We start from the raw sequence: 13414 nt of genomic DNA on the forward strand, positions 1-13414 counted from the left end.
ACAGTGCTCAAATAAAGCTTTTCATAGTTTTTCATCGTACTTGCATGTTCAGGACCATCAAATAAATATTGATATCAATGTAAACTTAAGTTTAAATGATAACTTCATTTCTTAAGGGAGGACAGAAGACAGAATATGAACAAAGTCCTTGAGCTCATGATAATCTGAAAGATGCACTCTATTGCTAACCAGGAGACAACTGGCAGTGGATTTTAAATATTCACTGCAATTATTTATTATTTTAACAATTCCTTTTGTTAAAAATAATTGCCCCTTAATTAAGCCTTATAACTAGTTGTGCCACCTTTGGAGGCAATAAGTGCTACCAATTGAAATTTGAAATTTGTAATACTTTCCAAACATCACAGTGGGAAAAAAAAAATCTTCTTTTCAAAATTGTTTAATTCAATCACACTGAAGGATTTTTAAGCATGGAAGTCCTGTTTAAGGTCAAACCATGCATGGGAACTCAACTGGATTTTAGTAAGTCCAGCCTCGGACTACAATACTTCAAAACCTTGTGTGTTTTTTTTTTTTTGTTTTTTTTTTTGTTTTTTAGACTCTCAGAGATGGACCTGCTTTTGACCATCGTCCCATTGCACAACCCAAATGTGTTTGCTCTAGAGGTCAGGAACAGATGAACATTCAAGTTCAGGATTTTCTGGTTCGGAACGGAACTCCTAATCCCATCAATCCATCAATTACGGCAATTCATCCAGGTTCCCTAGCAACGAAGCTCCCCTAGACCATCACACAATATTCTTTTTCTGAAAGGATGCATTAGTTTTTCTTACATAGAGTCAATTGTCTTGGCTCTATGTGTGTCATGTCTGTTCCCAGTGGATTTCTCTGGTACACATATATCCAACCACACTGACATAACCATCATCTACAAGCAGAGCTCTGCTGACAACTATCGTGCTTATAATATACAAACAATGAGACAAGATGAGATGGGGTGCAGTGAGATCAGCGGAGACGAGATACGACAAAATGAAACTAGATGTAATGAGATGGGATGAGGTGAGATCAGCGAAGAATAGGTGTGGTGAGAAAAAATGAGGCTCGAATGAGAAGTGAACAGATGTAACGAGATGAGACAAGACGAGAATAAATTACAGAACATAGTAAAACTCAGTGCTCTGAATTGAGATGAGATTAAATGAAATCAAATTTAACAAGTAAAACAAGGTGAAATTAGATTATATTAAATGCAATGGGGTGAGGTGAGATAAAAATTAGACAAAGCTAGCTGAGACTAGCTGTAATGAGTTGAGTGAATGAAATGAAATGCAATTTAACAACTTAAGGTGAGCTGAAGTGAAATTAAATAATATCAGATGCAACTTAGATGAAATTAGACGAGACTTGATAAAAATTAATTTAATTCAGAGGAGATGAGAAAAGATTTAATGAAATGAGATACAATTGAACAACTTGAGGTGAGCTGAGGTAAAATCATATTACATTAGATGCGATGAGGCGATGAGGCGCGATGAAATGAGAAGAGATAGAATGAAGAGCGAAGCTGATTGGATTAAGATGAGATCGAGATAAGTCTAGATGAGTTGAAGTAAGGTGGCATGAGACAATAATAAATGAGATGGCATGATAAAATGAGGCGAGATTACATTTAATCAGATGAGAATAACTGATGACAGATTATGCGAGCTGATAGAGGAGGAGAGATAAGACTGCCTGAGATCTTATGAGATCTATAAGATAACCTGTCCAGGAGTAGACAGGCGCCGTGCACCCTCATAACATTAATTGTAAACCAAAATGTTACTTATTTGCTAACTTCATGTTTCTTTTCTTTAAGCACGATTAATTCCTCAGACATGAAGGAACACTCTAATAGCATCTCTCCCTTGCCCTTTCCAGTTGCTTAATTGAAAAGAAAATCAGTTTTGAGCTATTAAGAAGCCCTATTAGCTACAATTATGAATTAAACATGTCCTAGAAGTCCCTCTTCAAAATGTTATCAACACCCAGAAGACAGTAAAGACTGCCAACAAATAAAGCTGTTTGGGTTAAGTATTATGATAAGAGGATGAACAGCTTGTGCTTCAGTATCTAAAAAAAAAAAGTCATTTGAATTTAAGCAGATGTTGACCCTGCTTTGAGGCGTTTATTCTCTTTCCCATCTCCCAAAAGCGCTGCTCCCCTCATTTAATCTGAAATCGAGGGCTTTCAACTGCGACAGATTATAGGGGGCTAACCCAAGCATGCAGCCGTGGACCGTCTCCTAATGACTACAGCAAGCAGAGCAGCAGGCAACAAATAGCTACTCCACACTTGTGATAACTTCACGTCAACGAAGAGAGACGCAAATATGTTTTATACTGAAAGGTAAAATTTTTCAAAATGGAAATAAAGCAAGACATCAGAAACAGATTTAATAAAGCAATTTCTATTTTATGTCTTCAGTTTTGACTTATACATAATGAAATGGAAAAACACTGACATTTAAAGACTACATGAACAATATTTTAAAGATTTATATATCAGTTATATACATTATGATATAGGACAACAACTTTCTCTTACTGCCAATGGGATGGTTCCTCTAAAATGCTTCAATTTAATAATTGTATAAGCACAGTCAGAATAAAAGACAGGAAATAAATTACAGGTCACTGGTTGCAATTAATGTTGAGAAGCCTTTGTTCGTCTGGCTGTTTCTAACTTTGACATCTATTTACATTATTGTCTATCGCTGCTACTCTGTCAAATGCTCTAGTACTTGAAGAAACAGGAGTAAGTTTGAAAATACATTTTTAAAAAAGTGCATTTGAATCTTCTTGGTAGCAACCAACAAGTCCATTTCTCAAGTCCAGATGAGGGTCAGTTTAGAGGATTCAGAGAAGGACGGAAATCCAAGTCCGTTAATCCAGATTTAAACTAAACGCAGCTAATCCACTGCAGTCACTTTTGACCACAACAGTCTCCAGGTTCTGGATCGGTTCTAGGGACTTCTCTGCTCCTTTTCTGGACTGGTCAGATCACTGGCCTTTTCTTCAGCCACCTGGATCTCCTGTTTGCCCTCCAGCAGTCTGTCATGAGAAACTTTCCCCAGAACTTTGGCACTGTGCTCCTGAGCCTTGGCCCTGAGTGCAGCAATGCTGTTCTCTCTCAGTTCCTCTTTAGAAATGACGGGCTTGCCCTCTGACCTTTTCTCCTCCACTTCAGCGTCCTCAGGGATCTGAGCGTTCGCCTGCTGCGGGGCATCGCACTTTCCTGTTGGTGGGGGAGTTGCGCCCTCTATGGACTTTTTGTGCATCCCTGTAAAGAGTTGCGGGTATTCAGATTTAGAATAACGTCTGCTCACTGGTAAGCCATCTTGAACTGAAAACAGCAAACAAAAATAGTTCTGGTTTAGAATATAATAACAGCAATGAATTACTGGGTTGTTGGAGTTGGGGTCATGCTTGTGTGTAATGTGGAAATAACTAAGAGGTGCCTCAAATTAGCACAACCTCCAGTTCTGGATGAGGGTAGTGAGAAGGGTGTGTCAGAAACTTTGAGAGAAGATTTTTACCCAGAAGCCAGGGAGCACAGGACTCCATGATGCCATCCTTAGCAGACTTGAGGATGGACTCTGGCAGAGGGATGGAATGCCTCACCATGGCTCCATACAGGCCATACTCAGCCATCACCGTGCTGCGACCCCAACATTTCTCCCTCTTCCTCCACTTAGCTCTACGGTTTTGAAACCATACCTACAAGAGAAAAGGTAGCAACTGGATAAACATTTACCATCCTTGTACATCAGATGGTTATTTTCCTCTTCCAAAGCCTCTGGAAGGTTTTCTAGAGTGTGTAGACAAGAAGATTTTAAATCTAACAAAAAACTTCATTTTTCATAGGAACATTGACCCAAGACATATTGTCATATCAACACCTAAACGATTCGCGAGTCAAACTTCAATCTTAAAGAAAGCTGGTGTGGTTGAACTGAAGGGAGGGTAACGTAAAAGATGACACAGGATTTTGTACAATCTAGAGAGATTTTGAAAACAGGACAATGTCTTCCATCCTTACGATTCGTCACAGAAGAAGATTGTTCTTCTGACAGAAAGGTGTGTAAACTAACAGCCGGTTTACCGCGTTATTACTAAAAAGAATTTCTAAACAGGGGATTTTATTTCCCTCATGAAAAAGAATTACTCATGTTAATAGTATTATCTTCTAAATTTCTTAGTATGATATAACAATGCAATAAGAAATAAATTGTCATTTGGTTCTGCTATCAGGTGACACCAGGGTCACATATTTAGGCCAAACTCGTATTTTTAAAAATAATCTACATTTGATACATCCTAGGTGGATCAAAATTTTTTGATCGAACTTGAATACAAATTTCAAAGTTCTCCCATAAAGTAAACATCCGTTATTACATTTGGTTTGGTTCTGAGTCACTTCACAATCTCAAATGGACCATATCTGGTCGTCCCTTAAAAACTCGTCTGGATACCTGAACAGGAGAGATCCAGGTATTGACCCCTGAAGCACACCACATATGCCACACAAATGAAGGGTTAGGTCATTCTCACTAGTGATGACATAAGACTTTTATGTCTATAATAAGATGAGCCTCTGAAGAGCAACAAAAGTGATCCATGCCATCCGAAGATCATCAGTAGTCCCAATCCGGCTGCCCTTTGAAAACTTTCTGGAGGCACCCCTGTTTTGGACACTTCACTAGCAGCTCCAGTCAACATGTGGTGAAGGCTCTGCAGGCTCTGTGTCAGCTGACAAAGAGCCTGAGTGGACTGTGACACAACACACAGGTGTTGAACATTGATATACACGTTTGATGGTTCTTGTGAAAAGAGGAAGGAGGCGGGAAAAGAAGCAGAGAAGAGGGCATGTATTTAATATTAAACTGCAAAAAGATCAAACCGTGTCTAAGCTTTTTCTCCCCAAGCACCTCTGATGATAACTCTTATTTCATACAAGATTTTCTCTCTCTCTCTCTCTGAGAAATTGCTTCTCTGCTCCTCAAAAGAAGCCAGTGCGTAAAAGCGTCGAGGAGGAGCGACCCAGGGGCGCGCCGAGGCTGATTGAAAAATAAGTTAATTTCAGGCCCAATCGATGGCGGGCAGGCGGGCAAATATCACGGGAAATTAAACTACCGGGACTCCGGGGAGCAGCGCTATTGACCCGCGCTAATAAATTCAATGTAGTTATTTCATTTGAACTCCCTGCGCCTCTCCATCGACAGCAGCAGAAGCAGAGCCAGCCTCCCGAGCTCGTCTGATTTAACTAATTACACTCAATGAGGAAAATTGGGTGTTAATTTTATCCAGGAGAGAAGCAGGCCCGGACTTATTTATTTATTTCCTTTTTATTATTTATTCGCGGCCATACTGTTGCAGCCCCCTAATGAGAATGAGATTAAAAAAGGCGCCCCGGCAGATGGATGGGTCCAGGTCACACCGCAATCTTCTTCCGCCTTGATAGCTTGATTAGGTCGTTAGCGGCTCCTTCTCCGAGAACAAATTGTTTCACATCCAACTGCGCCTGATGAGAGATTATCTGTCCTGGCGAAGATGCTGCTGCTGCTGCTGCTGCTGCTGCAGGGGGAGGAGGAGGAGGAGGAGGAGGAGAGCCTCCTTTGTTCAGGCAGGAAGGGGGCGAAAGTGATCGATTTGTGTGGGGAACCATTTTCCCTCAAACACCAGAGCAGCATGAGAGGGAACCTGTGCCCCTCCACAAATGTAACAGCATGCCATAAACACTGACTTAAAGGAGGAAGATGGAAAAATAAACTCCGCATTTACATTTTCATATTAATGCAGTGTATGCGCAGTCATTATTAAGAATAATAATGTCAGATAATATGGTTATGTTACAGGCTGGATCCCATTTTTCTGTTAATATTGCCCAGTATGGCTCACCACTCAGGGAGGCAAAGGCCCAAGGGGCGCTTTTTACACAAAGCTTTGTGAGTTGCATGCTAAACGGTTTCCTACCCAATCAGAGGGAAATACGTGCCTAAATTGTGTTGTGTGCAGTACAAACACATTATTTAAAAAATAGCCCCATCAGCAAAAATGGCAAATGACCCTAAAGTTGCCTGATCAAAATTGTAATACAAACTAGAATAAAGAGTCATGTTAGTCTTTATAGGGAATTTTGAATATATCTAATGATCTCTTTTTTTGAAACATTATTGCCTAGACTGTTGACCAATCAGACCTGGATGCTTATACACTGAAAAAAAACGTGTTTTTAGATCTGAAAACTTTTAATTGTTGTATGCACCCTAATTTTAGTCCTTTCTTGCCTTTTTTATAATAACTGTGACCACTTTAGATTTAGAAAAGCAGTTAAGCAAAAATATATAAAGCAGAATGGTCAAATTTGGATGAAATTATTCTCTTGGTGTCTCTGATACATTGCACATTTCTGTAAATATAATATATTTGTTTTTGCAGAAAGGACTTTGCCAGGGTTGTTGGTGTATCTGGCTGTACGTGGGGTGGTAGGAGGTGAGGTTCTCACCCAGGGTGCCATTAACACAGGAGCCAATGCTGCCCCTCCACTTGTCCTCTGTGTAAGGGACTTTTCTTTACATCTTGATACATTATCTGATCTTGCAGATTACAGGTAGACAAATACAGTAGCCATTTCTATGTGAATAGTGGAAATGGAAAACATCTCCTGCAATCCAACTCACAACCAAACACCCACCCAGTCTCTTGATGCAGCCCAGTCTTGAAAGACAAACATGTTATAGTGTAACTTATCAGAAACATTAACCACTAAAAAGCATTGATCTGATATTGTCCTATTTATTTAAGGATGTATAGAGATGTATAGATTAATGTAAAGGGAGAGATTTCAACAGTAATTTTGATAAAGAGTTCCATGTTTCAGGAAAATGTCAAAAACTGATTTGCATTTGCAATTAAAGTAGAACTTCTCTGTTTGTCATCCTGAGGTGCTCTTAATGCCTTAAAATGCATTTTCGGTCTTTTCACAAATAGAAAAAAAATAAATAAACACTTCATAAAGTGATGCAAAAAACAATAGAAATGTCACTTGGGAAACAAATTACATGATTTCTGCCTTTCCATATGCTCAAGGCATCCACATGGTAGTGACGCCCTGGGTGGAGAGCAATGCCACTTTATATTAAAAGTCTCTTATTAATGAATTAAAATCCCAGTAGGTGTCATGTAAACATGTCAAGACACTACAGCAGATGTCTAACCATGATTATAGTTTTTTCTGGTTAATAAATATATCTACTTTAATGTATTTAACTTATATTCTGATTCTTGTAAAAAAAATATGTTCCAAATGGTAAATGTTCCCTTCAAAACAGCTGACTTTAAGAATAATAAACTTTAAATACAGTGAAATATTGTATGTGCACATTTTATATAAACTTACATTTTGTTCTCTCTATGATTATGTATCAAAACATCAAACTAGAAAATAAATCAATTTTAGTAATTTAGTTCTTGTGACAATATTCTAAAAGGACAGACAATTTTACATTATTTGCTTTTAATTTTTGAGAAAAACTGACAATTGTGCATTAAGCTAAACTTAATAAAGTTTGTTCTCTTGGAGAAATAGCTTGATTAAGAAAAATGTGATTGTTTCTAGATGTGTTTGCTTATTAACGAGAACAGTGACAATAATATACTGGAACAAATGTGACATAAATGTGTAACAAAGGACATTTTTTACACTTTGAGCATATTTGAAAGTGTGTCAATGAAAATCTTTGGATTTTTTTTTTTTTTTTAATTGCTACAAACCCTTTGTCCTCCCCCTACTCCTCAGAATCAATGGAGACATCAAAAAATATAGGGTTTGGGACTATGAATGAAATGTTATTCATAGATAACAAAGTTCTGGACATGCTTTGCTTGTAATTATAACTAATATAGCAAATTGAGTGTTTAAATGGCATATCATTTCAAAATACAAAATAATTTTATTTTCATAGACTTAACATGAGCACATTTCTATATCAGTTTCAAATAAATATTTTTTTTCCTGAATTTAAAAAGGATGTGTTTATAAATTAGAGCAGGTATTTACAATTTAATGTTAAATAAAATACAGTAAGGTTTGGGGGGTTTTTTCCTCAAAAAAATGACTGTAATTCATTTTTTACAGTGATAACATCTCAGTACTGTATGTAATATAACAGACACTCCTGTATTTTATTTTTATTGACTGGGATTTAGTTAAACTTTTTACTGATATATTTATATTAAATATTTAACATAATATAAATAGCCTAATTTTACAGGTGCTTACCTGTTACTTCTTTAACATACTAATTTACCTGCCAAAATTGTCTGAGTTACAAAATCACCATGTAATAAGGGTCATGTATTTTTGTCACTCATTAGCTCAGTTATAAAATAACACATCTAATAACATTTGCAGTCAATTCTAAAAGTTTTTGTTCATTTTTTCCCCCAGTGAACTAAAATAGATCTTTTTTTTTTAATTATTGACAAAACAAAAACAGTTTAAATAGCATGCATAAAGGGTGGTTTTGGATTAAAGACATTCATAAACACTGCCATGAAATAGCTGACATTATTACCTGTATCCTGTCTTCAGGCAGCTCTGTTTTCATGGCCAGCATCTCTCGGGCATAAACATCCGGGTAGTGCGCTTCGTTAAAGGCCTTTTCCAGCTCCTCCAGCTGATAGGAAGTGAATATGGTTCTGTGGAAACGCGTTATGCTTGTGAGTATACGCTGCAATTGCATTTGTGTTCTGCAAAATCCAATCTTTCGTTGGTCTACGTCCTGAAATTGTAGTTGTCCTTTATTATTATTTTAAGCTTTGGAAATTACAGTTAGAAAATAAAAAAGGCACTTTGATAAACTCGATATGAAAAGAGCAGTTTAGATCTTGGTACTTCCAATTTTTTTTTTTTTTTTTTAAAAAGTAGATTATTTGGAATATAGCCTAAATAAGCTATAATAATGCTTAACAGAAAATTATAACCAATTTCTCTTTAATTTGGGAAACTCACAATAAAACTGACCTAATCGAATAATTAGCCAGAAATCAGTCTTGTCTGCCTTAAAAAATATATATTTGAAAATATAAATAAATAGATTAATTTAAAATAAAATAAAAAATAACACCAACCGGTGGCGTCTTTTCTTGCGTTTCTTGTTCTGGCTTATAGATGACTTCGTGTGTCTTCGTTCATTTGAAGATAAATCCTCGGAGTCTGGATTAGAAACAGTGGGAGGTGTGTTTAAGGATAGTTTCGAGAACTGTGATCAATTGTTGCACCACACTTTCAAAAAAATATTAATAATAATAATATTAATAACAACAACAATAATAATAATAATAATAATAATAATAATAATAATAATAATAATAATAATAATAATAATAATAATAATAGGTATTTTACTTTAATAACTAATACAGCTGTCATCCGTGTCGCAGCATAATTGCAGGATTTATCATGAGTGTCCGTGGATCACCTGAGCTGGCAGACTGGCTGGGGTCCAGCGGCCTCACGCTCCTGCTGTGGTGCTGCAGGTGGACGTCCTGACCGTCTGACAGCACCGTCTCCAGGAAAGCGGGTTGGCTGTAAAACGACGGAATTCCACCGGGGCCAATTAATCCCATCCCGACACCCACACCGACTGCTGCGGGGCCCAGCACAGACCTTGCGGCGATCAGGTGCGCCCCGGCCGGCAGCGAGCTCAGCGGGCTCCTCGGAATCGAGGGCGGCTCTTTATTCAGCCCCAGGATCTCCTGGATGCCGAAGCCGGTGCACCTGGTCGGTGGGTGGTTGACGCTGCTTTTCGGTTGGTGGCTGTTGCTCCCTCCATTTGCACCCAGAGAGGTTTTCTCTGAGTGATTTAAACTTTCCGTCAGCACTGCGCCCTCTTTCCCCGTCATGGTGCTTTGGATGGCCCTTGAAAAATATATTTCTTTATTATGTCGTCTCACAGGAGGGTTCCTCGTACATGATCCTCTGCGTCCCACACCGTCGTTTAGAAAATGGTCCTTTTATCCAACAGGTCCATCCCAACTGGAGGCTGCACCCTGCAGCCAATCAGCTGCCAGGATTCAGGATTCCAGTGGATCATGGATGTATTACGCCCTCTCCAACACATCGCTGCCTTTTTCTGAGGACTGCGTGGAGCAGCTTCAGTTAAAATATCTAGATAAATGAATTTTTAAAAAAAAGGTTTATTAAAGATATATAAACGCAAAATAAATTGAAGTAACCCTTACAACGTCAAACAAACAAACAAACAAACAAAAAATAAAAACAGCATCAGATTAAATAGATTGGACCCTCTCTTTGAAAGCTTGTGAGTGAATGAGAGCAAATTAAACCTATTTCCCCCCCTCCTCCCGATACCCAGTGTCTTTGAAATGGTGCAGGTTTATAGAAAATTACCTCAATCTCTAAATCTGCCTTTCGCGGAATGCATTACGCACACATGTAAACACACAGACAGAGCCTGCTATGATCTATGTGCCCAACCACCGGCTCACACGGATGGATAATTGATCTCCAGATGCTCCGGGAAACTCATCACACGCGAATCAAAGGCCCACCCCCCCCCCACCCCAAAAAAAAAGAAAAAAAGAAAAGAAAAAGAAAAAAAACGACAGCTGGTGTGGAGATGGACGCAGTCCTGCACGGTGCTAATCCCACAACAGCAGCTGCAGCACTAATAATAATAATAATAATAATAATAATAATAATAATAATAATAATAATAATAATAATAATAATAATAAAACTAACAGATACTAAATATACAATAATGAAACAAAATTCTAAAGCCAAATTAATAACATAGTAGTATATGTTATGGTAGTAACATATACTACTATATGTTACTACCATACTAGTAGTAACATAATATATCAATAAAATATTAAAATATTAAATAATATAAATGTATTCTGCTACTATAATAATAATAATAATAATAATAATAATAATAATAATAATAATAATAATAATAATAATTGGAAACAACTAAACAACAATGGTAAATAAATCTGAAATAAAATCTAAACCAATAAAAAAAACATAAAAACAAAAACATTCATAGTCTACTGAAAAAAATAAGCTAATAATTAATTAGCTTATAATAATTAATTATTATATAATTTTCGTCATTGTTGGCCTACTGTAAAGTTAGTATTTTTTATTGATTTAAAAATGGAATAACCATAAAACATAAACGTTTTTGTTTTTTTTAGAAACAAAAAATTACCTCATACAGCATGATTTTTTTTTTACGCTCACAATTTAGGTCTCACAACAGTGGTGCTGTTAAATCATACCACAAGGCAAAAGATAAACAAACGCATGCGCATCATGCAATTTCTGGCGTAAGCCTTTCACCCCGCCACACACAGTTTGAGCTCAGTTAATCCACTAAAATGGCCAGTAAAAAAGTGTTTTTGCCCAAGCGCAGAGCTGCACCCTGATTCACCTGGCAAAGTCATATTTTCAGTGAGAGAGAAGCAACTGATTAACAAGAAGAAAAAATATTGCTGCTGCAATTAGTGTTTGGCCAGTTGAAAGTAATTAGGGCCTATTTAGTGGAAATTCTATTAATGAAGAAATCAATGTTATTAGGATATGCTAATGACACAGCAGCCTGTTGGGATGGAGTCATTTATTAACACGGAAGGGTGTGCAATAGAAGGCCTCTCACTCCATCATCACTCTTCCTGCAATCTATACAGCTTATTTGTTTGTTTGTTTTGTTTGTTTATGGCGGAACGCTTTCTCCTCCGTTTTCTTGTCTATTAATCCGTCTTCTGTGAAATGGATGCAGCCTGATTTACATGCAGAAAAGAGGCTTCCTAATAAGGCTCCAGATTAAGGGGAGATTTAGTTCAGTCATTCGTGTAGATTGGGTTGCCCATCAAAGATCTGTAAGATCTGATGGACGGCTGCAGATTAAAAAGCAAACATCTGCTGATTTCTTTTCTTTTTTTTTTAAACTCCCATGAACCAAAGCCACTTCCCCTTTTGAACTTCGCTTTTCCCCCCCCCCTCCCAGCTCCATCCTGCTGTCCTGTTATGATGGAATAGTAGGGAAAGAGTCCTGAAAACTTTAACATAATTTTTAAAAAGGTGTCATCTACATGGAGTAAAGCCGCCCACTTCGATGCATATCAAGTATCTCACTGTGCCGAAAGCGCCTGATGAATCGTTGAAAATGAACGTCATATATCAAGGGAAGGTCACGCGTTAAAGCTGTTCAGATCTGCACATTTTAAGCGCATCACAATACGACTGTTCTGCCTCAGGAAACTCTTCGCTAAGACGTGAATGCCGAGTCAAACCCCGTGGTGTTGAGACAGTGTCCAGGAAACCTGATGACAGCCAACATGTAGTGCCGAGTCAGGCGGAAAAAAACCTAAGCATGAGCTGGGCGAGACGTGGTGCGACCCCCCCCCGCACCCACCTTCTCTCTCCTGCTCTCCTCTCTCCACAACTTACAGAGAGTTTGCAAGCCCCGCAGCTTTCTCATGGTCCCCCGACAACGGCATGTTTGGTAGCTGCCCGTTGGCATTGCTTAATTAGGCGAGGAGTTGATTAATTTGCACTAATTGACAGCTAATTTAAGGGCCCGGGGCACATCGGATTGACGTTTGTCGGGGCACAGTGGCATGTGAGGTCAGGCCAGACGCTCTGCATATGGATGGATGGACTAATCTCCCACCACTCCTTCTCTCTCCAGTATGGATGACCAGCTCTGCGGGGGCTGACCCGTTTTCCTGAAGGGGGCCGCTTGGCTGCGGGTGACAGGCAAGCCACCGGTGCCTGCGTCGTATTGGGGATGTCAGAAAGCAGACTGATCAATGAGCCTCAGTCAGCGCCAACAAGTGTCAACATGCAACCGGTTTCCGGTGACGGCAAGACAATTTTTTTTTTTTGCGCGATTCGTAAATCACTGCGTGTTTATAATTTACTTGCAAGTAGACTTAACAATATACTAAATACGAAGGGTTTTATCTGAATTAGCAGACCCTTTGTGAAAATTCAAATGTCTTCCACAGAGTTTACTTGAGGTAGATGTATTTGTGGATTATGCAGAAAAACGAACATTTGGTGTGCATTAAAATATGCACACTAAATGCATAATTGGTGTGCATCTATAGATTATAATCTATAAATTATAATCTAATTTATAGATTATAATTTATAATCTATAAACTATAATCATCTATAATTTATAGATGATTCAATTATTGCCTATTCTTTCTTCTAAGAACATTTGTTGTCCAGTCGTAACACAAATTATGAGTTGGATTTAGGTCCAGACTTTGACTGGGCCATTCAACATTTACCTAAAGCGCTCCATTGCAGCTCGGGAAGGTGAACCCCCAACCCATCAGGTCTTTCCCAGCCTCTTCCACAA

At 38.1% G+C, this 13414-nt stretch overlaps 1 protein-coding gene across 1 annotated transcript; it reads right to left on the reverse strand.

Annotated features, from left to right (window-relative positions):
* Positions 1–2735: 2735 nt before the first annotated feature.
* Positions 2736–10597, reverse strand: vsx2 (visual system homeobox 2). Its single transcript, XM_014967612.2, has 5 exons — positions 9488–10597; positions 9138–9222; positions 8582–8705; positions 3542–3722; positions 2736–3348 (listed from the first exon to the last, which is right to left on the reverse strand). Exons 1-5 carry the CDS (start codon positions 9909–9911, stop codon positions 2969–2971), a joined length of 1194 nt encoding a protein of 397 aa, XP_014823098.1. The 5' UTR covers positions 9912–10597; the 3' UTR covers positions 2736–2968.
* Between the last annotated feature and the right edge of the window lie 2817 nt (positions 10598–13414).

Source organism: Poecilia mexicana, unplaced genomic scaffold (assembly GCF_051168715.1).
Source record: "Poecilia mexicana isolate PSO_F unplaced genomic scaffold, ASM5116871v1 scaffold_22, whole genome shotgun sequence".
Lineage (NCBI taxonomy): Eukaryota > Metazoa > Chordata > Actinopteri > Cyprinodontiformes > Poeciliidae > Poecilia > Poecilia mexicana.